Raw genomic sequence first — 26,515 nt, 5'->3', positions numbered from 1 at the left:
TTGTAATGAAACAGAAAGGTATGCAAGATTCTCTCTCTGTGTGTGTCTGATTGTTAAAGAAAACAATAAATGGTCTGAGGGACTGAGGGGTATTAACTTCTATAAGCTACCTAAGCATCCTGGGTGATCTTATCTTTTTAATGAAAATTATTCTGCTCCAGCCCCCTCCCAGACCTTGTAAGCAGCCTGTCTACATTTTTATTTTCCTGCTCTCGGTGATTAACTTTTGGGATGGATTTCCACCTGCCGTTTCCCCAAAAGCCCTAACTGTATTAGACTCCATTGTACCTGTGTGTCCCCATTCCCTCCTGTATTCCGCCTCCCTGGATGAGAGATATTAAATGCCCTCTGTTTTGTGTGTCTGTATGTTTTTTCCCCATGGGGCAAATAGTGGTGGTGGGGAATTTAATGGGGGGAAATTGGGGGGTGGGGAGGTTAAAAACTCCTTCCCCAGAAGCACTGATTTAGCCGGGGGGAGGGGAGATACTGCTGGTTCAAACTGGGAGGGGGAAAAGAAGTTACACTATATATGTTTACAGGCTTCCCAGTATCTCATCCAGTTTGACACTTGCTTGATAATGCTTAAACTATAGAAGGTGAGCAGAGCACAGTCGGTAGAGCACTAGACTCTTAATCTCAGCGATGTGGGTTTGAGGGCCACACTGGGCAACAGAGCCCTGCATTTGCCATTATTAGAATGGCAAAGTAAACTCTGTGAGTTTGTGGAAACGGCAAAAATGATGGCAACTTTTAGAGTAATTCCACCAACTTATTTAAGGCAACTATCAGAGGCCATTCAAATCAGAGAATAATTAAAGAGTGGGAGGGAGTGAAGGAATATATGAAAAAAATATGGTTCCGGAACTGGAATATTAGTAGATAACGTGTAAAACGTGCAGGGGTTAAGCAAGGAAATAATAAAAGAAACAGCTGAACAATGGTTAAATTATAACAACACAACAAGACAGAAGAAGTAAAAGAGAGAGAGAGAGAGAGATCACAGATGGGTGAAGGGAAACGGGGGGTATAGGGGAATTTGTAATATTATTTATAATATAAAAGCTTTAATATAAAATTTCTAACTGTATTGTATTCGTATACAGCAAAGAGAAGTTTAGAGGAATTAAGTATATTTTAATTCAGTTAATTATGTAATAGGATTATGTTAGAAAATGAATATGGATGTTGAATTTGATGTTTGTAATTTTTTGGAAATAATAATAATAAAAAAAGATTGCAGGGGGTTGGACTAGATGACCCTTGTGGTCCCTTCCAACTGTGTTATTCTATGCTTCCATGCTTGAGTATAAAGCAATATAAAGGACTCTTCAAAAGAACAGGCATGAAACAAAATGGAAAGGTAGCTCTTTAAAACTTTCTTTTTTTAATGCAGAAGCTGAATCATAAGGCGTATATTTACTTCAATCTTTTTAAAAAGTATATTGAGGAATTTTGACAAAGACATGACTCTGTTTGCATATGAAGGGTTCCAGGTTTTCTGCCTACAGTCCAATGTTTCTTTTCCAGGCAGACCGGTGCAATTTCCCTTCTCTCTGTCTTTATAACCTGAGTTCCTAATCCCTTTGTTCAGGACACACACCTCATTACCTGGCCTGACAGCATGCAGCAGGTTTTGACCTTTAAAGAAGAGATTGCTTGCTTCTGTTCTGAGAAAGGAGACACAATTGTAGCTGGGAAAAGGTATGTTCTACTCCCAAGCTAGCTTTTATACACATGTAAGGTGTGCAAGAGGGACACGGGTGGAGCTGTGGTCTAAACCACTGAACCTCATGGACTTGCCGATCAGAAGGTCGGCGGTTCGAATCCCCGCAACGGGGTGAGCTCCCGTTGCTTGGTCCCAGCTCCTGCCAACCTAGCAGTTCATCAAAGTGCAAGTAGATAAATAGGTACCCCTCCGGTGGGAAGGTAAACAGTGTACTGCTCTGGTTTCGCCAGAAGCGGCTTAATCATGCTGGCCACTTGACCCAGAAAAACTGTCTGCGGACAAACGCCAGCTCCCTCGGCCAGTAAAGCGAGATGAGCGCCGCAAACCCAGAGTCGTCTGCGACTGGACTTAACTGTCAGGGGTCCCTTTACCTTTACCTTTAAGGTGTGCAAAATCACTTCAAAAACCTAAGAAGGAGAGAGTCTGATTCTGAGCATGTTTACTAGGAAACAAGGCCCACAGAGCTTACTGGGACTTACATCCAAGTAAGCATGCGTGGGATTGTGGCCCTAGCAGCATAGGACCAGGTGACCCAAGGGACAGCATCACCCCATATATCTACCTGGCTACTTCGCTCCTCAGCTGGGGCACTGCTGAGAGGACCACATGCCCTAGAGGTGCACTTAGTTTGTCCTAGAAACTGGGTGGGCTTTTAGTGTTGTGGTTCCAGCCCTCTGGAATCCGTTGCTAACCTAATTTGGACTGGCGTCCAAAGTCACGATATTTTGCCGCCTACTGAAGATCCTTTTCTTTAAGAAGGCTTTCCCTGAGGAGTGATGCAGTTATTAATGAAACGATCGCTGTGATTCTTTAGGATTTTATTTTTAAAAAATGTTGTTCAAATGCGTAAGAACGCCTTTTAGAATTTTCGTACTTTATTTTAAACTTACTCCACACCGCTTGGATGGCCTCGGGCAGTGAAGTCGTTCATACATTTGCGAAATAAATAAATGAAGCAATCCTTAAATTCCCGCCGGTTGCACAAAAGCAGGAAGATATCCCATGTCTAGCTAGGCCAGATTGCTTGTTCTCTCTCTGTGTGTTTGTGTCTTTGTGTCCTTCTTTCTTCAAAACTCAGCCACCTGCTTGCAAGAGGCATTTAGATGGTTTTTTGAGTGCCTTTCTTTCAGGGCATCTCGTATCTGTGTGCGTTTGTGTGTGTGTACGCCTGCGTGCGCACACATTTGTACGTGTGTGCCCTTGGTCCTGTGGCTTTGACACTGGGGCCTTGTTGTCTGCGAGGGAGACAGTAGGTTACCGCTCGCCAGCTCTTTCCCTTCTCCGTGCTTCGCGTCTGCGACTTCATTCTTGGAAGGTTTCTGAGTTACCCGGGAGATAGAACACGAACAACATTTGCTCTGGCCTGAATAACTTCTGAAGCCATTCAGGCTGGTTTTGTTACGGAGGTTACCAAGGGACAGGAGGGGAGCATGCGAATCGTCTGCGGCTGCTGCGCTCCCTGAAAACCAGCGTCAAAAGGAGAAGCCGGAGAGATCTGATGTGTACTGGGGGATATTACGATTTACCGGTGTGTATGGACTGGTGTTCCTGTGTTGGGAGCTGCCTTGTTATGCTTAAATAAAACTATTTAAAATTATAATAAATTTTAAAAATGCAGGCTCCGCATAGGCAGAAAAACCAGCCAAAAAGGAAGGAGGCACCACAATTATTCAATAATAATAATAATAATAATAATAATAATAATAATAATAATTTATTACTTGTACCCACCCATCTGGCTGAGTTTCCCCAGCCACTCTGGGCAGCTCCCAATCGAGTGTTAAAAACAATACAGCATTGAATATTGAAAACTTCCCTAAACAGGACTGCCTTCAGATGTGTTTTAAAAATAAGATAGCTGCTTATTTCCTTGACATCTGATGGGAGGGCGTTCCACAGGGCGGGCGCCACCACCGAGAAAGCCCTCTGTGTGGTTCCCTGTAACCTCACTTCTTGCAATGAGGGAACCTCCAGAAGGCCCTCGGCGCTGGACCTCAGTGTCTGGGCTGAACGATGGGGGTGGAGACGCTCCTTTAAAAAAGGTAAAGGACCCCTGACAGTTAAGTCCAGCCGCAAATAACTCTGGGGTTGCAGTGCTCATCTCGCTTTATTGGCCGAGGGAGCTGATGTTTGTCCGCAGACAGTTTTTCCGGGTCATGTGGCCAGCAAAACCAGATCAGCACACAGAAACACCGTTTACCTTCCCGCCAGAGCGGTACCTATTTATCTACTTGCACTGTAACTTGGTCTGAGGGACGGTGGACCAGCCCATGGCTGAAAAAGGTTGCTGACCCCTGAACTAGATGTTGGGTAGTTGATCCAGATCTGTGGGTTAAACCACAGAGCCTAGGACTTGCCGATCAGAAGGTTGGCGGTTTGAATCCCCGCTACGGGGTGAGCACCCATTGCTCAGTCCCTGCTCCTGCCAACCTAGCAGTTTGAAAGCACGTCAAACTGCAAGTAGATAAATAGGTACCGCTCCGGTGGGAAGGTAAACAGCGTTTCTGTGCGCTGCTCTGGTTCGCCAGAAGCGGCTTAGTCATGCTGACCACATGTCCTGGAAGCTGTACGCTGGCTCCCTCGGCCAATAAAGCGAGATGAGTGCCGCAACCACAGAGTCAGCCACGACTGGACCTAATGGTCAGGGGTCCCTTTACCTTTACTGGAAAAGTAGCAGATGGGAGGATGGGACTTAACCCTTTCCCCTGCCTTCTGTTCTTCCCTTACGACCTCCTCTCCAGAGCAGTTGCTCCTGAGGATGCCCAAACAGAACTATAGCTAGCAAGAATGTGGCAACGGCAGTGGGAGAGGTGGCCAGCGGAAACAGGAGCCAGGAAAGGGGTTAAGCATCCTTCCCACCTACAGTTTTTCCACTGCAAATTGCAACCTTCCTCTATTGTACTGCAGTTGTTTGGAAAACATCCAACTTCCCAGAGCTGGGTCTGCTGCCAAACTTTTAGTTCATTCTTCAGCTCTTATTTAGTGGAATATTGATTTTCCTAGAGTCTTGGAAGTGGATCTCTAGTCAGAGACAAAAGTCATGATGATTTGCAGATACCTGTTATATCATACCCTCTGTCATTTCTCCAATGAAAATAGGGATATCCTGTTTAATAATAATAATAATAATAATAATAATAATAATAATAATAATAATAATATTTATACCCTGCCCATCTGACTGGGTTGCCCTAGTTACTCTGGGGAGCTTACAACATATATCGAAAAATAATAAAACATCAAACATTAATACATTGATACACACACATCGTTCTGCACTGGGAAAAGTTAAAATTGTGCCAAGTATAAATTAGGCAAGTAATGCATTTCCCTAGTTTTGCATAATTTATTCTGCTTTAGGTAACCAATGAGAAAAGAAAGGAGCTATGAAGTCTCCTTCATCACCTGACAACCCTGGGAAATGTAAAGCCTCTCTTCACAGCCATAAAGGCCAGAAAAGTTTTGTTGTTTTTTTTTAAATGAAATAGTGCAGTCAAAATGGTTAGGTGATTCTGATTTTTCAGTAGGCAGGAAAATAAATTTCTTCAGCTGTTGGTTGTGGAGCTTCTCCCTTTGTTGTTGTTGTTGTTCAGTCGTTTAGTCTTGTCCCGACTCTTCATGACCCCATGGACCAGAGCACACCAGGCACTCCTGTCTTCCACTGCCTCCCGCAGTTTGGTCAAACTCATGCTGGTAGCTTCAAGAACACTGTCCAGCCATCTCGTCCTCTGTCGTCCCCTTCTCCTTGTGCCCTCCATCTTTCCCAACATCAGGGTCTTTTCCAGGGAGTCTTCTCTTCTCATGAGGTGGCCAAAGTACTGGAGCCTCAGCTTCAGGATCTGTCCTTACAGTAAGCATTCAGGGCTGATTTCCTTAAGAATGGATGGGTTTGATCTTCTTGCAGCCCATGGGACTCTCAAGAGTCTCCTCCAGCACCAAAAGCATAAATTCTTCGGCAATCAGCCTTCTTTATGGTCCAGCTCTCACTTCCATACATCACTGCTGGGAAAACCATAGCTTTTACTATACGGACCTTTGTTGGCAAGGTGATGTCTCTACTTTTTAAGATGCTGTCTAGGTTTGTCATTGCTTTTCTCCCAATGAGCAGGCATCTTTTAATTTCGTGGCTGCTGTCACCATCTGCAGTGATCATGGTGCCCAAGAAAGTAAAAGCTCTCACTGCCTCCCTTTCCTCCCCTTCTATTTGCCAGGAGGTGATGGGCCCAGTGGCCATGATCTTCGTTTTTTTGATGTTGAAAAAGGTCTCTGAATGGGTTCATTCCCATATGAATTCTTAGAAATGTAGAAATCTACCTTACACTGAGTCAGACCACTGGTCTATCTTGCTCAATATTGGGCTCATCCTTTTGTGCTTTGTTTCTAGACAGAGGTCTGCTCTTTAAAGCTCTCTGTTCAAGCGCCTTTCCCCCCCTGGTGCTTTCCTTGCAAAAACCCACTCTTTACTGTTGAATCGGAGCAAACGTCAACCCACAGAAAACCCGAATTGCTATTTGTTCCAATTCAGTGTTAAAGGGCGGGGTTTTCCTAGGGAAAGTGGCAGGCCAAGGGGGAAAAAGCACTTGGACATGGAGCTTGGGGCAAACGATAAGTGTGGGTGAGCCCATCTTCAACACCGATGGGCAGAGACCAGGGCCGAATTTAGGTTTGATGAGGCCCTAAGCTACTGAAGGTTATGGGGCCCTTTATATGTCCACCTGTCCTTCGTCAACACCAAATTGTCGCTGTTTTTTGTGTTGAATATATGCTATATGGTAATTTATGGACCTAATAGGTATCTAAAGCCATTTGCACATTTTGCCATGCAACCAGTCCATGCAGAATTTAGGCACCCTATATATAGAAATGAGCAAACCCGTGATATTTTAGGGAGCAGGCTAGCAGGCAGGGCTCGTTACTCATAGGAGCCTACACAACACAAAACACTGTTGCTGTATGTAGGTTTTATTTTATTGGTTTTTTATCTTATATTTCAGAAATGTACATCCAGTTGTTTTTTCCTTCAATTTTTTTGGGGTGCCCCCAAGAGAGTGAGGCCCTAAGCTACAGCTTGTTTAGCTTATACATAAATCCGGCACTGGCAGAGACTCCCAAACCCTCTCGCACTTTGAAGCCCAAATCTGGGAAGCCATTTTCCTGTTCTTTATGGCGAGAGCATGGCGGCCATTTTAGTTGCCATGATCTTTTGTGATTTCGTGATGCGGCTTCCCCCCCACACCAAAAACACACACTTTTTCCAGTATGGTGCCAAAAAACATGCATTTGGGGGCACCACAGAATATCATTGGGCCCCCCAAAATCACTTTTTCAGGGGGGAACCATGAAAATCATGTGAAATTGCAAGTGATCCCGGCAACCAAAATGGCTCCTGTTCTCTTGCGATAAATAACAGGATGTCCTGTTTTTCCAAGATACTTGTGGGGTACAGATTCCCTATCACAGATTATGGGTGCTAACATGCCTTCCTGGTTATGTTCCCCTCAACTTCCCCCTACTTCTGTTGTCTCATCCTATAGACCTGATTCCCACATCTGTAGAAATCCTGCAAGACGTGCAGTGGGCAAATTGCCCCCTATAAGTGCTTAGGGTTACGCCACTGCCGTGGCCCTTTCCCCGTGGGTAGCCCCTCGTCTTCTTCTACGTTTTAAAAACATTCATGTTTCCAAAACCAATTTGGCTCTGCAGGTTTGACTTTGTACCTTTTGAAGCCAGGTGGTATTTGGGGTGTGACGCTCGCAAATCCTCAAGATCAAGGGAGGAAAGTGTTTGCTGGTGGATTAAACCAGCTCCTGAGTGATGGCAAGAGATACATTAAACCCAACCAGCTCGCTAATCCCTCGGGAATGCTTTTGCCATGTGGCGAAACGTTATTGCTTTAATAAGTGGAAGGGGAGGGGGGTGAAAAAGAGTTCTGTGTCAAGATATTTCCCGCAAATTAATGCCCTGCGCTTCGGCAGCTGGGGGAGGCCTTTGATCACGTTCACACATTCCAATCAGCATTGAAGGTATAATGCACTTCTAAGCTCTTTCCTCGCGCACATGGCAAGGCTAAAGAGGAATTCAAAATATGTCTGATATAGGGAAACCTCTTAGGGCACAGCCTAGGTTAAGATCCGCTCCCAAGGTCCAAATTCCAGTTGGAACCTGTGGCCAAATCAGATGTAATAATAATAATAATAATAATAATAATAATAATAATAATAATAATACCTTTTTTATTCCCCACCCATCTGGCTGGGTTTCCCCTGCCACTCTGGGCGGCTCCCAACAGAATATTAAAAACACAACAAAACATCAAACATTGAAAACTTCCCTAAACAGGGCTGCCTTCAGATGTCTTCTAAAAGTCAGAGACAGTAGTACTTCGGGTTATAGACGCTCCAGGTTACAGACGTTTCAGGTTATAGACTCCGCTAACCCAGAAATAGTACCTCGGCTTAAGAACTTTGCTTCAGGATGAGAACAGAAATCGTGCTCCGGCGACGTGGCAGCAGCAGGAGGCCCCATTAGCTAAAGTGATACCTCAGGTTAAGAACAGTTTCAGGTTAAGAACGGACCTCCAGAACGAATTCAGTTCTTAACCCGAGGTATCACTGTAGATGTTTATCTCCTTGATACTGGACGGGAGGGCGTTCCACAGGGCGGGTGCCACTACCAAGAAGGCCCTCTGCCTGGTTCCCTGTAACCTCACTTCTCGCAGTGAGGGAAGTGCCAGAAAGCCCTTGAAGATGGACCTCACTGTCCGGGCTGAACGATGGGGGTGGAAACGCTCCTTCAGGTATACAGGACCGAGGCCTTTTAAAATCCTGTCCTGCCCACCAAGCTCACTGGCTGCCACCAAATCAGTCAGTGTCTCCCAGCTAAATATACCCTGCAGGTTTGTTGTTCAGGATAAAATGCATCTGGCAATGGGGAGGTGCGTTGAGCTCCTTGGAGGATATAAATAAATGATATAAGGTATGGTGTGGCTTAATGTATAGAGAGTCTACATTCCCGCATTGCAGAGGGTTGGAACAGATGGAGTATCTTCCAAGTCTGTGAATCTATGATTCCAGTCATACCTCATGTTATGTCTGCTTCATGTTACGTTCTTTCATGTTACGTCCTGTGGCGACCCGGAAGTACCGGAAAGGGTTACTGTGAGGGTTTGATTAGCTGCTTGTGCGTGAAAACGTGCTCCCTCAGAGTTTGTGCGCCCCCACAAACCTCCGTGTGTGACGGAGCTCCTCAGACATGTCTGCTCTAGTCACTAGTAGAGTCCGACAGTGGCTGTCTGCGGAAGCGTTTCCAGCAAAGAAGTTCCTTAACGGAAACGCGTCTCCTGGACTCACGGCGTGACAGTTTCCTGCGAGGTATGGGTCTCCCTATGGGAGACTCCGATACCTCCCCACTGTTCTCGCTGGAAGCCTCCCTGAGCCCTCCCTCCTGCTCGCATTCCCTCAGAGACCCACTCCTCCCCCTGCTGGTCCCTGCTTCAGCAGTTGAGTCTCTTTCATCCTGCCTGAGTCCCTCCACCACCTGATGCTCTGATGGCAGTTCCCTGACATCCACCTCCCCTCCAGGGCCCCCCTCACCCCTCCCAATTCCTCCCCCCTGGGAGGTGAAGGGCTAAAACCCCGAAACGAATCTTCCTCATCTTCTGACGTCTCGAACAATTCTCTCCATCGATCGTCGTCCTGGCCAGCTGAATCCTCCTCCTCTTCAGAATCTGGGAACCCCTCCAACTCCTCTTCCTCGTCGGTGGTGGCAAAGTATTCCCTTCGGAACCTCGCTACAGGCTGAGGTTTACGTGGGAACCTCTGATGAAAAGTCTCTATTAAAACCTCGTCATTGACATCCTCTGCCCTAACCCAGGTGTTTTCCGACTCCGGTTCCCCTTCCCACATTACCAAATACTCTACTTGATCTCCCTTCCACCTGGAATCGAGGATCTCCGCTACATGGTAGCTGTGTTCCTTCTCCTCCATTGCTGGTCCCCTAGTGACCCTCCCCTCACTGTCTCCTCTATACGGTGACAGCAACGACCTGTGAAAAACTGGGTGCAGCTTCATGTGGTTCGGTAACCGGAGCCTGAAAGCCACTGGATTGACCTGCTGTATGACTTCAAACGGACCCAGCCTTTTGGGTCTTAATTTCTTACAACCTCCTTTGAATGGCAACCCTTGGGTTGACAGCCACACCTGGTCCCCCACCCTGATGCTTTCACCTTCCCTTCTGTTTTTGTCTGCTTGCCTCTTATATTCCTCCTTAGCCCTGTTTAAGTTGAGTTGGAGCTGGCGATGGATCGCTTCCATTTCTTCCACGAACTGTTCTGCAGCTGGAACGCTCCAGTTCTCCCCCTCCCCCCCTGGGAAGGCTCTGGGATGGCACCCGTGATTAGCCAAAAAGGGGCTCATCCCCGTGGACACGTTCTCTGCATTGTTGTAGGCAAATTCTGCCAACGCCAGCTTCTCCACCCAATCATTCTCTCTGTCATTAACATAACACCTCAAATATTGTTGGAGAACCCCATTTGCTCTTTCCGCCTGCCCGTTGGTTTCAGGATGACGGGCCGTCGAGAAATTAACCTCTACATGCAGTAAGCTCATGAGCTTCCTCCAGAACCTGGAAGTAAATTGTTTCCCTCGGTCTGAAACCACCCTCAAGGGGGCGCCATGCAACCTAAACACATTCTCTACAAACAATTTGGCGGTTTCTTCTGCTGTAACCGCATGTGAGCAGGCTATGAAGTGGGCCATTTTAGTTAACAGGTCTACTACAACCATGATGGCTGTTTTCCCTCTAGACCTTGGCAGATCAGTCATGAAATCTATTGCCACTGCTTCCCACGGTCTCTCAGGTGTGGGCAGTGGTTCTAATAAACCAGCCGGCGCCTGCCTCTCCCCCTTGGCTCTTTGGCATTGTTCACACCCTCTCACATACTCCCGCACATCTTCCCTGACCTTGGGCCACCAAAATTCCCTGGTAACCAGCCACATGGTTTTGTGTTGCCCAAAGTGCCCTGCTGTGGGGCTATCGTGCAGCTGCTTGAGTACTTTCTCCCTCAATTCCCCTTCAGGTATATATAACGCTCCCTTATAATACAATGCCCCATTTCTCTCCTCAAAACCACCGGGTTTGTCTTCCTCCCCTCTGAGATCCCTGAGTTTCCCCTGGGCGTATGCATCCTGCACCGTACCCTCTACCAATTCCCTTTGCCCCACCAAAGTCGCCCCACACACCCAGCGGTCCTCTGGAATGATATGGGTTTCTTCGGGTGCTCCCTCCCCCTCCAAATATTCAGGTTTGCGTGAGAGAGCGTCCGCCCTAACATTCTCTGGGCCTGGCACATAACAAATCTCAAAGTTAAATTTGGAGAACTCTTGGGCCCATCTCAACTGCCTTTGGTTGAGCACTCGCGCCGTTCTCCAGTACTCTAGATTTTTATGGTCCGTGCACACTTGCACTTTATGTTGTGCACCAACTAGCAGATGCCTCCATCTCCGGAACGCCTCATGAATAGCAAGCAGTTCTCGGTCGTACACCGTGTAGTTCCTCTCGGATTTGTTCAGCTTCCGCGAGAAGAAGGCACACGGACGCCACTCCGACTCCTCCTTCCCCGGCTGCAGAAGAAGCACCGCCCCTATGGCTCTGTCAGATGCGTCTGTTTCAACCCTTAGCTTCTTTCGTAAATCCACATGCAGAAGTTGTTCTTCAGAGGCGAAGGCCCTTTTCAGTTCCTCAAACGCTCGCTCCGCCTCCGCCGTCCATACAAACTTCTTCTTACTGCTGAGACAGTCAGTGATGGGCGCCGTCAGATGGGCGAAGTTGCGGATGAACTTACGATAAAAGTTTCCAAACCCTAGGAACCTCTGCACATCCTTCTTGGTTTTGGGTGTTTTCCATTCCAGCACTGCCTGTACCTTGCCGGGATCCATGGCCAATCCCTTGTCTGACAGGCGGTACCCCAGGAATTCCACCTCCTTGGTATGGAACCGACACTTCTCCAGTTTGACCCACAGCCTGTTGGCTTGCAGTCTGCTCAACACTTCTCTGACGTCTCTCACATGTTGCTCCTCATTCTCAGAATACACCAACACATCATCTAGAAAGGCAACGCAATTCTTGTAGAGCAAAGGGCCCAGCACGTGGTTCATAAAAGATTGAAAACACGCGGAGCCTGCTTGTAATCCAAATGGCATAACGAGGTATTCAAACGCCCCCAAAGGGGTAAACATGGTGGTTTTCCATTCATCCCCTTTCCTTATGCGTATCAGGTTGTACGCCCCCCTTAGATCCAGCTTTGTGAAAATCTTTCCCTTCCTCACCATGGTCAAAATATCATCAATTCTGGGCATAGGGAACGCCACCGGTTCAGTCACTGCATTCAGCCGCCTAAAATCACATACAAGTCTCGGCTTGTCCGCATTTTTTTTGTCCACAAAGAACACTGGGCTCCCCCCTGCTGCTTTGGACTCTCTGATGAAGCCTCTCTTCAGGTTCTTGTCAATGAACCCTCGCAACTCCTGCATTTCCCTGTCTGACATGGCATACAACTTGCCCACGGGAAGCTGTGCTCCAGGGAGTAAATTGATCTGACAATCAAAGGGTCTATGAGGTGGTAGTTGGTCAGCTTCCTTCTCGCTGAACACGTCGCTGAGATCTGCATACTGTGGTGGTACCTTCACCTTCCCCATTACTTCAGTCCCTGCTAGGGTGGCTTGGGCCCCTACTGAACCCTTCTCCCCTTTGCAGTGTTCTAGGCAATGTGCTGAACCAAAGGACACCACTCTTTGATGCCAGCCAACCAGCGGATCATGTAGAGCTAGCCAGCTCATTCCCAAAATAATGGGAGCGCCTCCCAGGGTGGCCACATTAAACGCTATCAGTTCTGTGTGCCTTGCCACCCTCATTATCATTGGGACAGTCTGCAAGCGGACTCCTCCTCCCAACAACTCCCTGCCATCAATCGTGGTCACCTGCAGGGGGTTGCTTAAAGGGATGGTCTGTATCTGGTGTTCAGCAGCAAACTCCTTGCTCATAAAATTGCAGGAGCTGCCTGAGTCCAATAGCGCCTTTATTTTTAGGGGGTGCCCATTCTGCAGCTCTAGCGACACTTCAATCACTAGAGCAGGTCGAGGAGCTTCTGGCACGGGCACTTTCACTGCTCTTTGGCCTGGCTGCAGTGCCCCAATTGTGGCAACCAGGCGTTGGCTTTTACCTGCTCCGCTCCCCCTTCTTCTCCCCCCTCAACAGCTCCCACCATCCCTTGCCATTCCTTCCTCTGGGGGCAGACTCTGGCAAAGTGGCCTGGCTGTTGGCAGAGATAGCATTTCCGGGGGCCCTTTCCCTCCTTCTTAGCTCCCTCGCTGGTTTTTGAAAATGCGCGCGCGCGCGCTGTTCCGATTTCCATCGGCTCTGCCGGCGGGAAAGCTGGCTCAGGAATGTCTGGAATGCGGAACTCCTTCCAACGTTCCCCTCTCCCTTCCCGCCTCTCCAAGGCTCTTGCCTCCTGCCGCGCTCCTATGGTCAGCGCAGATTTGGTCAGCTGATCCATAGACTCCGCCCTGGGGCTCCGTGCCAGCTCGTCTTTCACCCCCGAAGAAAGACCTTCTTCAAATAGCATTTGAACGGGTGCCGCCGATAAATCCCAACTCAGTCTGTGAATCAGCATGGTAAACTCAGTCCAATATTCACGGACAGATCGACCCCCCTGCTTACAAGCCATTAGCTGTCTACGCACCACCCCTTCCTCAATATCGCTGGAAAACATGATATCCATTGCACGAAAGAACTTCATTGTGTCCTTTAGTATGTCATTGTGCGTTGCCATTAGGGGTCGAACCCAGTCTCTAGCCCCTTTCTCAAGATGCCCAATTACAAAAGCAACTCGCAATTCCTCATCAGGGAACTCATCGAACTGCACATTAAGGGCATATTGCATCTCTGTCCTAAAAGCATGGTAGTCCTTGGGGTCCCCCCCAAATTTCTGCACCAATCCTGGTACCTTTCTGGGGAATTGAGTGGCTCTCCCCTTCTTGTCTGCATCCTGAGCCCTTCTCTCCTCCAGCCTCGCCGTCTGCAGGGCCAGTTGAACCTCCAACGCTCGGTATCTATCTTCCAAGCTTGGACCAGCTCCAGCCCCTGCTCCTCCGGTTCCGGTTGGTTCGCTCATGATGCCTTCTCTTGCACAGGCAGCGTACAAAGACTGTCGGACTGCTGTGAGGGTTTGATTAGCTGCTTGTGCGTGAAAACGTGCTCCCTCAGAGTTTGTGCGCCCCCACAAACCTCCGTGTGTGACGGAGCTCCTCAGACATGTCTGCTCTAGTCACTAGTAGAGTCCGACAGTGGCTGTCTGCGGAAGCGTTTCCAGCAAAGAAGTTCCTTAACGGAAACGCGTCTCCTGGACTCACGGCGTGACAGTTTCCTGCGAGGTATGGGTCTCCCTATGGGAGACTCCGATACCTCCCCACTGTTCTCGCTGGAAGCCTCCCTGAGCCCTCCCTCCTGCTCGCATTCCCTCAGAGACCCACTCCTCCCCCTGCTGGTCCCTGCTTCAGCAGTTGAGTCTCTTTCATCCTGCCTGAGTCCCTCCACCACCTGATGCTCTGATGGCAGTTCCCTGACAGTTACTTCCGGGTTTCGCTGCTTGCGCATGTGCAGAAGCACAAAATGACGTCATGCGCATGCGCAGAAGCGGTGAATCGCAACCCGCGCGGGCGCAGCTAAAACATCTGAAGAAAGCCAGGTTAGGAAAGGGTGCATTATACAGATTAAGCCTGGCCTGATTCTGAGTTGAAATTATGATCTACAATTAATTGCTCCGGAAATTAAAAGGAGAATATCACCTGTTTTGAACACGGCATTGCATGGAATGCCCCAGCTAGGGTGTAGCTGTGGTTTCTAGAGAAGCAGCAACAGAGCTGGCCATTACAGAACTAGTTCCACAAAGCTGCATCAGCCGCCCAGTGTAATTAAAATCCTTCCTTCCTTCTTGCAACTGCGATACCTTCCAAGGATCTAATTATAGCTGCGGAGCCTCCAGATGTTTTCTTTTTGGACTTGGTTTGCTGCACAGAGAGAGCGGAGCCTTGCCTGCAGGGACCACTCCTTGTTCAATGGCAGCTGTGATGTTTGTTCCATTGTCACTATCAATCAGGCTGCGAGGAGGCAGGTAGAAAGGAGCAACTCTTATCAACCAAACAATGAAAAGACTGGGTCAAAAATGGTAAGCATAAGATCATACATATTTGGGCTTGGCAGCACTGATGGAGGCCACAGAAGCCACCTGGGTGGAGCCAGGAGGTTTGCCTATTTTCCATGGTCAGGTGACATGTGAAGGTGAGCCTTAGAAGGTTCGACTGGCGGTTAGGCATTGGGTAAGCCTAGACTTAAGGGACACGCTTGGCGCTGTGGGTTAAACCACAGAGCCTAGGACTTGCTGATCAGCAGGTTGGCGGTTCAATACCCCGCGACAGGGTGAGCTCCCGTTGTTCGGTCCCTGCTCCTGCCAACCTAGCAGTTCAAAAGCACGTCAAAGTGCAAGTAGATAAATAGGTACCGCTCCGGCGGGAAGGTAAATGGTGTTTCAGTGCGCTGCTCTGGTTCGCCAGAAGTGGCTTAGTCATGCTGGCCACATGACCCGGAAGCTGTACGCCGGCTCCCTCGGCCAGTAAAGCGAGATGAGCGAGATGTTAAGAACAGTTTCAGGTTAAGAACAGACCTCCGGAACGAATTAAGTACTTAACCCGAGGTACCGCTGTATAATCAAAATCAAATCAAAATATTAAAATATATATTCAGAGCTATGTACGTGTTCTGATTTTGAATACCCAGCAAGTTCTCACTGAAGCACAAATCATCACAAGCTTTCATGAGTCTTCTTCCCCTCCCCTCTCTTACTCACTGTGGCCTCATAGTGCCTGGAGTAATGCTGAGAACTGCAGTGTGTGTGTATACACGTAGTAGTAAGACCAGCAGCATCATTAGTCGGGCATGTCAGCCAAAGGCACAACCTGGAATCTGTTCTCGTCTTGGCTCTGGAGCAGCTTCCTGACCAGAGAGTCGTCTCTTTGTGACTAAACCGCATGTACTGGTGCTCACAGGGTATAGGATTGCAACTTGCGCTTCTGTGGGGACAACTTGCCATGCCTTCCAATCTGCACTGTGTTCTGAAGTTCCTGGCTTGCTGGATGCCCAAATCAAGGTCTGTAAATTAACTTGCAGGTGTTGACATCCAGTGCCTGTGGCTGGCTAAGAATGCTTCGCTTGCCTAAGCATAGGACAAAACATGCTTATTATTGAGTAATCCTATTGCTGTCCCGTTGAGTTCACTGAGATTCCAGCGAGTTTCGCGAGGCTAGTGTTTATCGAGATGCTGTTTTCAGATTGTTGTTTAGCTGTGAACCTAAGCGAGTGGCCCTGGACAGTTCCTAAGTCACAGGGTCCTTGTGGACAGAAATGCATGCTTGAGTGCCATATAATTAATTTACTTATTCATCAGTTGTGTGTGTGCAAATATTTGAATTTCTACCCTGCTTCTCCACCCAAATAAACAAATAAAATAACATGTACGATTTGTTGCTATTTTTAAATGGACAATTAACACACACATTCTTGGCTAATAAGTTGTGGGTTGCAAGTCTTTTTTAGGTTTTGTGTAAGAAGGAGAGTTAACCAGAGAAGTCTGGGAAGAAAAAAAACACAGAAAGTTTTGGTCAGTATATTGGAAATAAGTGCATTGAGTTTCAGAATACAACAAAGGAACAAGTGGTAACATTTAAAGCCTAACAAATGTATGACGGTAGAGAGTCCATAAAAGCTTATACAGTGGTACCTCGCAAGACGAATGCCTCGCAAGACAAAAAACTCGCTAGACGAAAGGTTTTTTCGTCCGCGATTTGCCTCGCAAGACGAATTTCCCTATGGGCTTGCTTCGCAAGACGAAAACGTCTTGCGACTTTGTTAAGCCGTTTAAACCGTGCTTCGCAAGACGAAAAATTCGCTAGACGGCAAAACTCGCGGAACGAATTAATTTCGTCTTGCGGGGCACCACTGTACTGCAATACATTTGTTAGGCTTTGAAGTGACGATTGATGCTGAATTGTTTTGATTGCAAGAGACTTAACATGGCTGCCCCTCTGGAAATTGCATTCCTTGGGAAATCTGAAGTACACACGTGTGTCAGATAGAGAGAAATCTCTGGCCATTTCCAAATGTCCTTTAGGGCTCTTCCAGGTGACGTAATTACTATTATTTTATTTATTCATATCCCTTCCTCCCAGGGAAGCCTAGAGGACAGACTGTGCATATAGGAGCCCAGAGTGGATTAAACATCCTGCCTGATTTTCTTGCCTAAACTTTATGAGGGGGTTAGATTGTGTCAGACCTTTATTGAGCATCCATTCAGATTTGCTTGCGGGGAGATTTCACAACAATGAGCATCCCTTCTGATTTCCTTGTGGGGTGTTAATGCATATTCCTATTAGTCATTTGTTCATCCCACACTTTTCAGTGCCTTTTCCTATCACTTTCCCATCCTCAAAAACGTTTGTTTTAAAAGTGTTTCCTGCTTGGCAGGGGGTTGGACTTGATGGCCCTTGTGGTCTCTTCCAACTCTATGATTCTATGAAAAGGGGCTCTGTTGCCCTAGAGTGACAGAGTAGAAAGTTAATGCACATATATGAGCTTGAATCCCTCCTGTGAAATACTGACAGTAGTTGTATACCTCATTTAATTGCTTTCTTGGATTTAGAGTTTGTATGGATGGTTTCGTCTGCTGAATTTTGTTGTTTTTAGAACCTATGTTTCTGTGTTTTGCTGTTTTTCATCTGTATGCTTCAGTGCTGTGAAGTGGTCTATAAATGTGTTCATTATTGTTATTGTCATATTAGGATTAATAGTAATACAGATTATGTTATGGACGGTCAAATGCAAATCTGAGACACAGCAGATAGAGACGGATCTGGCAAACTCTAGTTACAAGCATAAAACTCTTCTATTGCAAGACCACTTCGGTTTTGTTGTTTTTCATCACTCCTCGCATCTTGGCCTAATAGGGCTGCCATACACCCAGAATTTTCCGGACGTTGCCAGGATTTATATGTCGAAAACGGTGTTCAGTTTAAATGTACGGAATGCATGTGGCAGCCCATATCGGAAGTGTTTATTTTTTGTGAATTTCTGAAAAAATAGCCCAAAAAGCTCAACAACTTTGGCCAAAAACTTCTTGCAATATGGCAACCCTACCAGTGTTGGTGCTGACCTTTAAAGCCCTAAACGGCCTCGGTCCAGTATACCTGAAGGAGCGTCTCCACCCCCATCAGTCTGCCCGGACGCTGAGGTCCAGCACCGAGGGCCTTCTGGCGGTTCCCTCACTGCGAGAAGCAAAGCTACAGGGAACCAGGCAGAGGGCCTTCTCGGTAGTGGCGCCCGCCCTGTGGAACGCCCTTCCAGCAGATGTCAAAGCGATAAACAACTACCTGACATTCAGGAGACATCTTAAGGCAGCCCTGTTCAGGGAAGTTTTTAACGTGTGACATTTTACTGTATTTCTGGTTTTTATGGAAGCCGCCCAGAGTGGCTGGGGAGGCCCAGCCAGATGGGCGGGGTATAAATAATAAATTATTATTATTATTATTATTATTATTACCATAGGATGAATCAGAAAGTAGCGGACAGAAATGTTTCTGCTCAGCAATCTACCCAAATATCCATCCACCAAGCAAAAAAGTCTGATCAATAAGGAAGGAAAGCCACTCAAGGAGAGCAAAACCAACTTCCTTACATTAGCATGATTGGAGTCAGCTGGTAGCTGGCTTAGGACTAGTTTTTCTCTCTCTAAAAGTAGGCAAGCTGTTACTGAAAATGGCCTACCTCAACCGTCCCCAACATGGAGGCCACCAGATGTTTTCGACACTTGTTCTTGTTATTATTATTTGAGCGTACCAGTCTCTTAGGATGAGCGTCTTGCGAGGGAGGCCACCTTTAAAAGTTGGCAGGAGGCCGACCATTTGGCAAGACATCTTTGCAGCTTTTATCCAGTCTTGGACCCCTGATGCTGTTCTCGAACTCTCCAGTCGTGCCTTTGGTGATCTGTTCCTGTAGCTTGACCTGTGCCATGGCAGGTCATGAATAAGTATTTCTTTCTTAGACATAAGAACCTCTGTCATATTGTTTGGGGGTCCTGGCAGATGGACTTGATAGGCTCTTGTCCTGACCCTGCAAGCCTCCACTTGCATTTCTGAGCACAATTCAAAGTGTTGGTGCTGACCTTCAAAGCCCTAAACGGCCTCAGTCCAGTATACCTGAAGGAGCGTCTCCACCCCCATCGTTCTGCCCGGACACTGAGGTCCAGCACCGAGGGCCTTCTGGCGGTTCCCTCACTGCGAGAAGCCAAGTTACAGGGAACCAGGCAGAGGGCCTTCTCGGTAGTGGCACCCTCCCTGTGGAACGCCCTCCCACCAGATGTCAAAGAGAACAACAACTATCAGACTTTTAGAAGACATCTGAAGGCAGCCCTGTTTAGGGAAGCTTTTAATGTTTGACAGACTATTGTATTTTAATATTTTGTTGGAAGCCGCCCAGAGTGCCTGGGGATGCCTGGCCAGATGGGCAGGGTATAAATAAATAAATTATTATTATTATTATTATTATTATTATTATTATTATTATTATTATTGAGTTCTTAAAAAATTAAAAGATGAAATAATAAAAATAAAAAGACTTCCTTTCCTTCAGGGATGAGAACAAAGGGTAACAGCCACTGGGAGAGGCCCTCTTTGCAATTCCCATTGAAATCAATGGGAGCCATCCTAAAAGCACTATAAAGCTTTTGCATCTCCTATTAGCTGAAGTAGGATTTGCTGCAGAATCCCTCCCATCCAGTGCATAGGATTGCCAGCAACCTAGACCATTGTTTTTCCTTTTAAATCAACCAATGCAAGGTGGGGCAGCTAGTAGGACTCGGTCATCAGGTCTGGGCAACAACCAGAAGGGAGGGGAGCCCCACAGCCTCAATAGCTGGCGTCGGAAATCGGCGTCGGAGGCTGGGTCAGCACTCTGCATGGCGAGTTTTACACACAACCCCCTTCCCGCCTGCTTCCTTTGTATCCCATGTTTAAATATAAACTTTAAAGGCTTTTGCTCCCAGCAAGGCAGTCAGCTGAGACAGTCTGAAGAATGGGCATATCAAAAAGATGAGTGATGTTTTAATTGGCTCGTTGAAAGGCGCTTGGCAATATCCTTCGTGAAACTTTATAAGCTCTTTAAAAGATTAATCCTTTGTGATTGCGGCTCCTTCCCTGGCAATTGCACTCGACGGATCGCCCACAGTCTCATTGGTGGTTCCAGTCCCCAGGGATCGTCACACAAATGCACGAAGAGGGGAAGAGGGGAGAACGTAAAATAGAAGAGAACTTCCACAGTAGAAGCTAAGCAGTCGAAATAATCTCCGGCACCTGTTGGAATCTCACAGGCAGGTTTCAGCTACTTGAAAGGATATCACGGGAACAAAGCAATTTTCAGACACACCTAACTATTGCAGCAAGGACTTTCCAGAGCGAAAAACTTCAGAGGTCTTCTTTTGGGAAATCAATAGGTAGAATTGCTTTTGTCTTGAGTGGCAGTAAGGTTACACTGCAAATGTATATATGTGTGGTCCAGTCTGATTCTTTGTGGTATAAAATGTCTGCCTTTAAGGTCTGTTAACACAATAAGATCCCCGCTACTACCAGTGGTCATGCTCTTAATAAAGGCATCAATGATTGTGGATGAGCTCAAGGGCTCCTTCAGGCAACCTGTTTATCTAGCATCCATCTTGATATGCTTGCAGGAAGTTTACGGAAATATTCCCGCTGTTTATTGCGCATTTACTCTGATATGTTTGCAAGGAGGTTATAGAACAATGAGTATTCACCCTGATTTGCTTGTGTGTTGGCTGCCTGTCTTCCTGTTTAATAACTGCTTATCTGACACTTTTCAGTGCCTTTCCCCATCACTTTCCTAACAGCAGAAGTCCATTTTCAAAATTACAAAACATGCACACACACACACACACACACACACACACCCCGTGGATTGTTTGCAGTAGGGTAACAGAGCGTTTTTACTGCACATACTGGAATCTCTCTTGTGCAAAATACTGACAATCTGGAGGAGACTACAGAAGTTAATTCTAGCCATGATATACCATTAGGTCTGGGCGGTTTTTCAACATTGTGATATATCACCAGCTAAACATCACAATATATTGATATATCACGATGTCTGAAATAGGGATGGAGCTATGTAGAGGCATTGGCTGGCTTCATGGGTTTCCCCAGATTGTGATTTTTGCATCACACATGCACACGCGCGCGCACACACACACACACTATGATTTGCGATACATTGCCAGGTCAAAAATTATGAAACTGATATCACAATATGGACTTCAAACAGGTTTTGGACAGTATATCAATATATTGCCCAGCCCTATATGCCATGACTTGTAACTTGCTGTGTACATAATGCCGTTCCATTTGCTTATTACCAATGGTTATACAAGGATCAAAGTCCACGCACCACAGCAATTTTACCTACTGTTAATAAGTGCTATTATAAAGTTTGGCTCTATATACTCCCAGCCAAAGTTAACATTACCAGTATCATGCCATCTATGTTTATAATGGCACTGCAAAAGCATGGACTTTGATCTTTGGTTTAGAATACAGCACTTGAAAAATCAAGGCTTTGTGTTGCTGTCTGTCCTCGCTGCCCTTTTTTAAAAGAAGAAAGAACCTCTCCACTCTGGCTGCAGAAATAAGCTTAAATAAGTATATGAACACAAAGAAAGTCTCAGTAATCCTTTAAAACAGTCAATATTATTATCCACATATTGCAACATCTGAGAAAGGGTTGGTTTGCCTTAGAAGGCCATTGTGAATTTGTGGCCGATGTGAGATTTGAACTCACCACTTTTCACTTGCTACTCTTAGCCACCAGATTACATTACACAAGCATCACTCCCCCCCTTTTTTCTGTAGGGTTTTTGGTTTTTTTGCAGAGAAGTCTGACCATTAGAACCCATTTGCAATGGGCAAAGCCAGGTTTCTGTTTAGCTATGTAAGTTCAGGTCCTTTTTGTGTCTGAGTTCAAAATATGAAGCATGAATCAGCTCTGATTTTTATATGGGGCATCAAGAGGGTGAAAGGGCTCATGGGGCCAACATGTTATCTCAGCAAGTATGCCTGGTTGCAAGTTGCCTTGAGTTTCCTTGGGCAAGAAAAAGCAAACAACTAGTGTGATAAATAATAATGGCGCCCTGCGTGCATCTGCTGGATGGCCAATGGCGAGGTCCATTTGCAGAGGCGATTTGGGGGAGGGCTGGGTTGCTTGACCACCCATTCTCCTCCATTTTGTTGTTCTTGTTGTTTAGTCGTTCAGTCGTGTCTGACTCTTCGTGACCCCATGGACCAGAGCACGCCAGGCACTTCTGTCTTCCACTGCCTCCCGCAGTTGGGTCAAACTCATGCTGGTAGCTTCGAGAACACTGTCCAACCATCTTGTCCTCTGTTGTCCCCTTCTCCTTGTGCCCTCCATCTTTCCCAACATCAAGGTCTTTTCCAGGGAGTCTTCTCTTCTCCTGAGGTGGCCAAAGTATTGGAGTCTCAGCTTCACAATCTGTCCTTCCAGTGAGCACTCAGGGCTGATTTCCTTAAGAATGGATCAGTTGGATCTTCTTGCAGTCCATGGGACTCTCAAGAGTCTCCTCCAGCACCATAATTCAAAAGCATCAATTCTTCGGCAATCAGCCTTCTTTACCTTCTTTACCTTTAATACTTCCTCCATAACTTCCATCTTTCTCCTTAGCCGGGTTTATTTCTGCTCTCGGAAATGGCGATAAGCGTGAGAGAATTTCACCAGCCCCTCGCACCTGCCAGATCTCCTTTGCATATGAGCGCTTCCAGAGGATCTGTTTATTGAGCATTCATCCCAATTTGATTGCGGGAAAGCTGGACGATGGTGTATCAAAGCAAGTGTTATCCAACACTTCACAGTGGATTTTCCCATCATTTTTCTCGTCTGATCTTTTGGAGAACCCAATTCTGTTGCACAACAGAATTGCTAAATCCGCTTTAATTGCACAACCTGAATTTGCAAGTGTGTGTGTGAATCCCCTCCCCCACCCCGAAAATAATGGCGGTCTGGAAAATCCCCATATCTCCCCAGAATTCATTGTACAGTCGCTGCAGATATGGGTTTGGGAATTCTGTCTTTGTTTCAGAATGTCTTTGTTGTTGTGTATTCATGGTTATTTGTACTCATCGTGGTACTGGGGTGGTTGTATGCAATCCTGCTTTCAATTTGTATCAACAAAAAGTTTTGGGGCGGATATGTTACATTGTTTCCAAACATTGCAGGTCCCATTGGTTTCTATAGAAATCCTATCATTTTGTACCACAAATGTTCTGGGGGGCTTTTGCGTCCCACTTTTGTTGCACTGTAGCACAAGAATGCCCCTCCAGATGGCAGGTAAAGGTAAAGGACGCCTGAATGGTTAAGTCCAGTCGAATTCGACTATGGGGTGCGGTGCTCAGGCCTTAAGTCTGCCCTGAATTATCAGGCAGTCAGTTGATTGGAGCAGGGTGTGGATTTCTGAGGATGGTCGATGTGTTGTGAACATTATCAAAGCCTGCCACTGCTGGCTCTTCCCACAAGAAATGCAAAGCCAGGGATCACATGCTCAACTCAGCAACAGCCACAAGCTGCTCTGGATGCAAATGACGGCCTGATAAGAATCTGCTTTCCCTTTTACAGCTGGCTTGCTTATGTCAGGTGGAAGCTGTGTTGCTGAGTGAAAAGAAAGAAAGAAAAAAGCCTGAAGGGATGTGCTCAACCAGCATAGCAAGCAGCAGCCAGGACAAACATGAGCAGGCATCGTGCACGTGGAGGTCATTAACGTGTGTTTGAGTTGTTAACAGGGTTGCGGGAGAGATTTGACTCGTTTCGCATTGAAAGGTGAACCTGTCTAAGTTGCGCTTTCTGGAACAATATGCAAACTGAAATACGGCCATCCTTCGAAATTTGTGCTTCTCTGAATTTTGCAAGTGGTTCTCTAGCTAAGTGACGTCCACAAGAATGCACGCTGTAGGGTGAAGTGTGCATTTAACTGCACAGATTAGAAACTGCATTGTATTAAGGAAAATTCCTTCACAAAAATGTGTAAATCGTGCAGAACTGGAGACAAAAATGCATATATGAGGGGAAATCTGTATTGTATGTGAATTTTCTCACAAGGTGATGTGGGAATGTGGCGAGCTGTTTTCCTTTGTTTTTAATTCCCTACCAGCAGTTCTCAACCTGTGGGTCCCCAGATGTTGTTGGACTACAACTCCCATCATCCCTGAGCTCTGGCCTTGCTAGTTAGGGGTGATGGGAGTTGTAGTTCAACAACATCTGGGGACCCACAGGTTGAGAAAGGCTGATTCTAGACTGAGAATGCCTTATATGTAGCTTGAAACCTTGCATACTGCATTGAGATTTATACTGACCCTAGTTCTCTTATTGAGAACACCCTGACAGCAATATTATGTGGAATAGGAATATCAAGTTAGCATTTATATAGCACACTGGAGCATTCAGGTTGCTTCGCATGCACTCTCCCCCTAATAATTAAACAACCCTGTTGTTCGCTACCCTTTTATGCTCGCGTTATCCCAGCCATAATTAAGACAGAGACATTAAAATCTGAAATGTGTGTCATTTCTTATGGGAAAATCAGTAGTGACTCCCCAAAGTGGTAATTCTCAAAATTTCATCCATCTGTCCAGGCTGCCCAGACCTACACCTCCAAGATTCCCCCCTGATACCAATATCGTTATCATCCATAAGTCATCAGGAATGCTTGTGTTGTGAGGACAGCTCTTCCTTAAGCCACTGGGATTGTAGGCTTGGCTGGACATTTCAGAAAGATGAGGGAGTTACTTGTTGAACAGAATGATGAGCAGATTCTGAAACGAAAACAGCTATTCTTCTTCAAAGTATAGGCACCAGGTACTAAGAACTCAGTGACTTTAGAATGCGCACAGGCCTTTGACCTTGGCAGTATGATTACAGACATTTCTGCATGGCTCTGAAGAAATCACAGGTTGAAACCCCACCAAGAAAGGTAGGTACCCACCCCGTAAGGAAGGCTAACTAGCAGCTACAGCCCTGGAAATGTATGACCCTCACTGCTCCCGTACCTCCCAGAAGCCCTAAGTACCTGTCAGTGCATTTTATTTTTATTTTTGGCAGTAAACAGCAGTTCAAAGAGGACAAAGCAATTTTGCAAAACTAGCACTGCTGGAATTGGTTTCTCTCTCCCCCTCCCCCTCTCTCTCACGATTTGCACAGCAAATATGCCTCATTTGGTAGTAAAACCATTTTCCTAGCTGCAGGACCAGTAACCTCACCCTTCATTCTGAGAGCTGAGCAGTGTTCTCATCATGCAAAGGTCTTATTTAATAGCCTCATAAAAGCTCTGCTATAAAAAAAATCTACATCCTTAGGGGAAACTGTCAAACACCTAGCCAGTCAGGTGCTGGGTCCAGTGTTTCCTACACTGACTAGAAGTGGCTCCTTGGGGTTGCAGGAAGGAGAGTATTCCCAGACCCACATGGAGACGTCAGGAGCTCAGCCTACTCTCGAGTAGGCCCCTGGCACAGACACATGCCCGACTGGCATGTTCTCTCCCTCCTGGTCGTTCGTTTGGGAGCTTCAAAAGCTTTCTTCTGCCCGAACATCACAGCGACTGATGCCAACAGACATCGGCACACTTAGGGACCCGCAGAGTATTCGCAGCTTGCGTGACGGACCTCAGTAACTCAGCATTTTGGCTAATCTATTTTATTTACACATAAACACACACGGAGCACTGCAACATGTCTCCCTCTCTCTCTAGCATCAGACAGCAAAGAAAATGAACAAAGGGCAATAGTCCCACTCCACGGAACACAGTAACACAAACATCCTGTCTCCGTCACTTCCCACTTTGTGGAGTCAAAACATACACCGTCATGTGATAGACAAAAGTCCCATGACTGCAATCACGGGGCAGGAATTCTAACAGGAGATGCCAGGAGTTGAACCTGGGAAATCCCTACATGTTGTCGTGTTCAGGGTGCTAGCTAGAGTGGGGTTGAACCAGAATTGTTTTTTGCTTGGGGAGCTTCCTTCCCCTCTGTTTCTGGGCCTTGTGAAGAGCAGAAAAGCACATTTTCTCTAAGAGGAGTTGAATATAATACCAGCACAGGGGCAGAACATGCATTGATCTGCAGGAGGTGCATGTATCCCCTACTCTGAATGTGACCTGGACGCATTCGGAGAAGAAGTTCCCATGCTTCTTTCCCCGCTCGCTGCATTTTCGTCTGAACTTGAAGCGCTATTTCTGGGTTAGCGGAGTCTGTAACCTGAAGCGTATGTAACCCGAGGTACCACTGTATTACACTTATCACATAGTTTTACAGATCAGCTATTCAGCGTTTTATTAATGTGCAGGTGTCTAGCAGCATAATCAACCCTCATTAACTGCTGGGATTTCTGCAACCTGTTTACTCATCCAGAGTTAGCTGAGTTCCCCCTTTTCCCCCTCATTCCCGTGGTATTTGATTTCACAGGGAGTGGCTGTTTGTTGGTTGCCACAACTTCCTTGTCTATGATTTTGTAGTTTCAGGCAGAGAGTTGTGAATGCCTTGTGTGTCCCAGGAAACGAGAGCTACAAAGACGCAGTGAGAATTCTTTCTCGGACAGCTTCTGTAATTTTGGATCATT

The 26,515-nt window shown here is 46.6% G+C and overlaps 1 protein-coding gene across 4 annotated transcripts in view; it reads left to right on the top strand.

Moving 5' to 3' along the window:
- The window catches only part of SHROOM3 (shroom family member 3), a 219,931-nt gene that overhangs the window by 77,364 nt on the left and 116,052 nt on the right, over positions 1-26,515 (top strand). The window contains exon 1 of one of the 4 annotated variants that reach the window (XM_081206899.1): positions 14,811-14,951. The exons of 2 other annotated variants lie outside the window; for them this stretch is intronic. In XM_081206899.1, the coding sequence (XP_081063025.1) occupies positions 14,929-14,951 (23 nt within the window). In that variant the 5' untranslated portion in view covers positions 14,811-14,928. Of the gene's footprint in view, positions 1-14,810; positions 14,952-15,855; positions 15,930-26,515 lie in introns of those variants that run through there. One more of the 4 variants, XM_081206898.1, reaches the window with a different exon arrangement.

This window comes from Podarcis bocagei (assembly GCF_964188305.1).
Source record: "Podarcis bocagei genome assembly, chromosome: 9".
In the NCBI taxonomy this organism is placed as follows: domain Eukaryota; kingdom Metazoa; phylum Chordata; class Lepidosauria; order Squamata; family Lacertidae; genus Podarcis; species Podarcis bocagei.
This window is presented reverse-complemented; position numbering and strand designations above follow the sequence as displayed.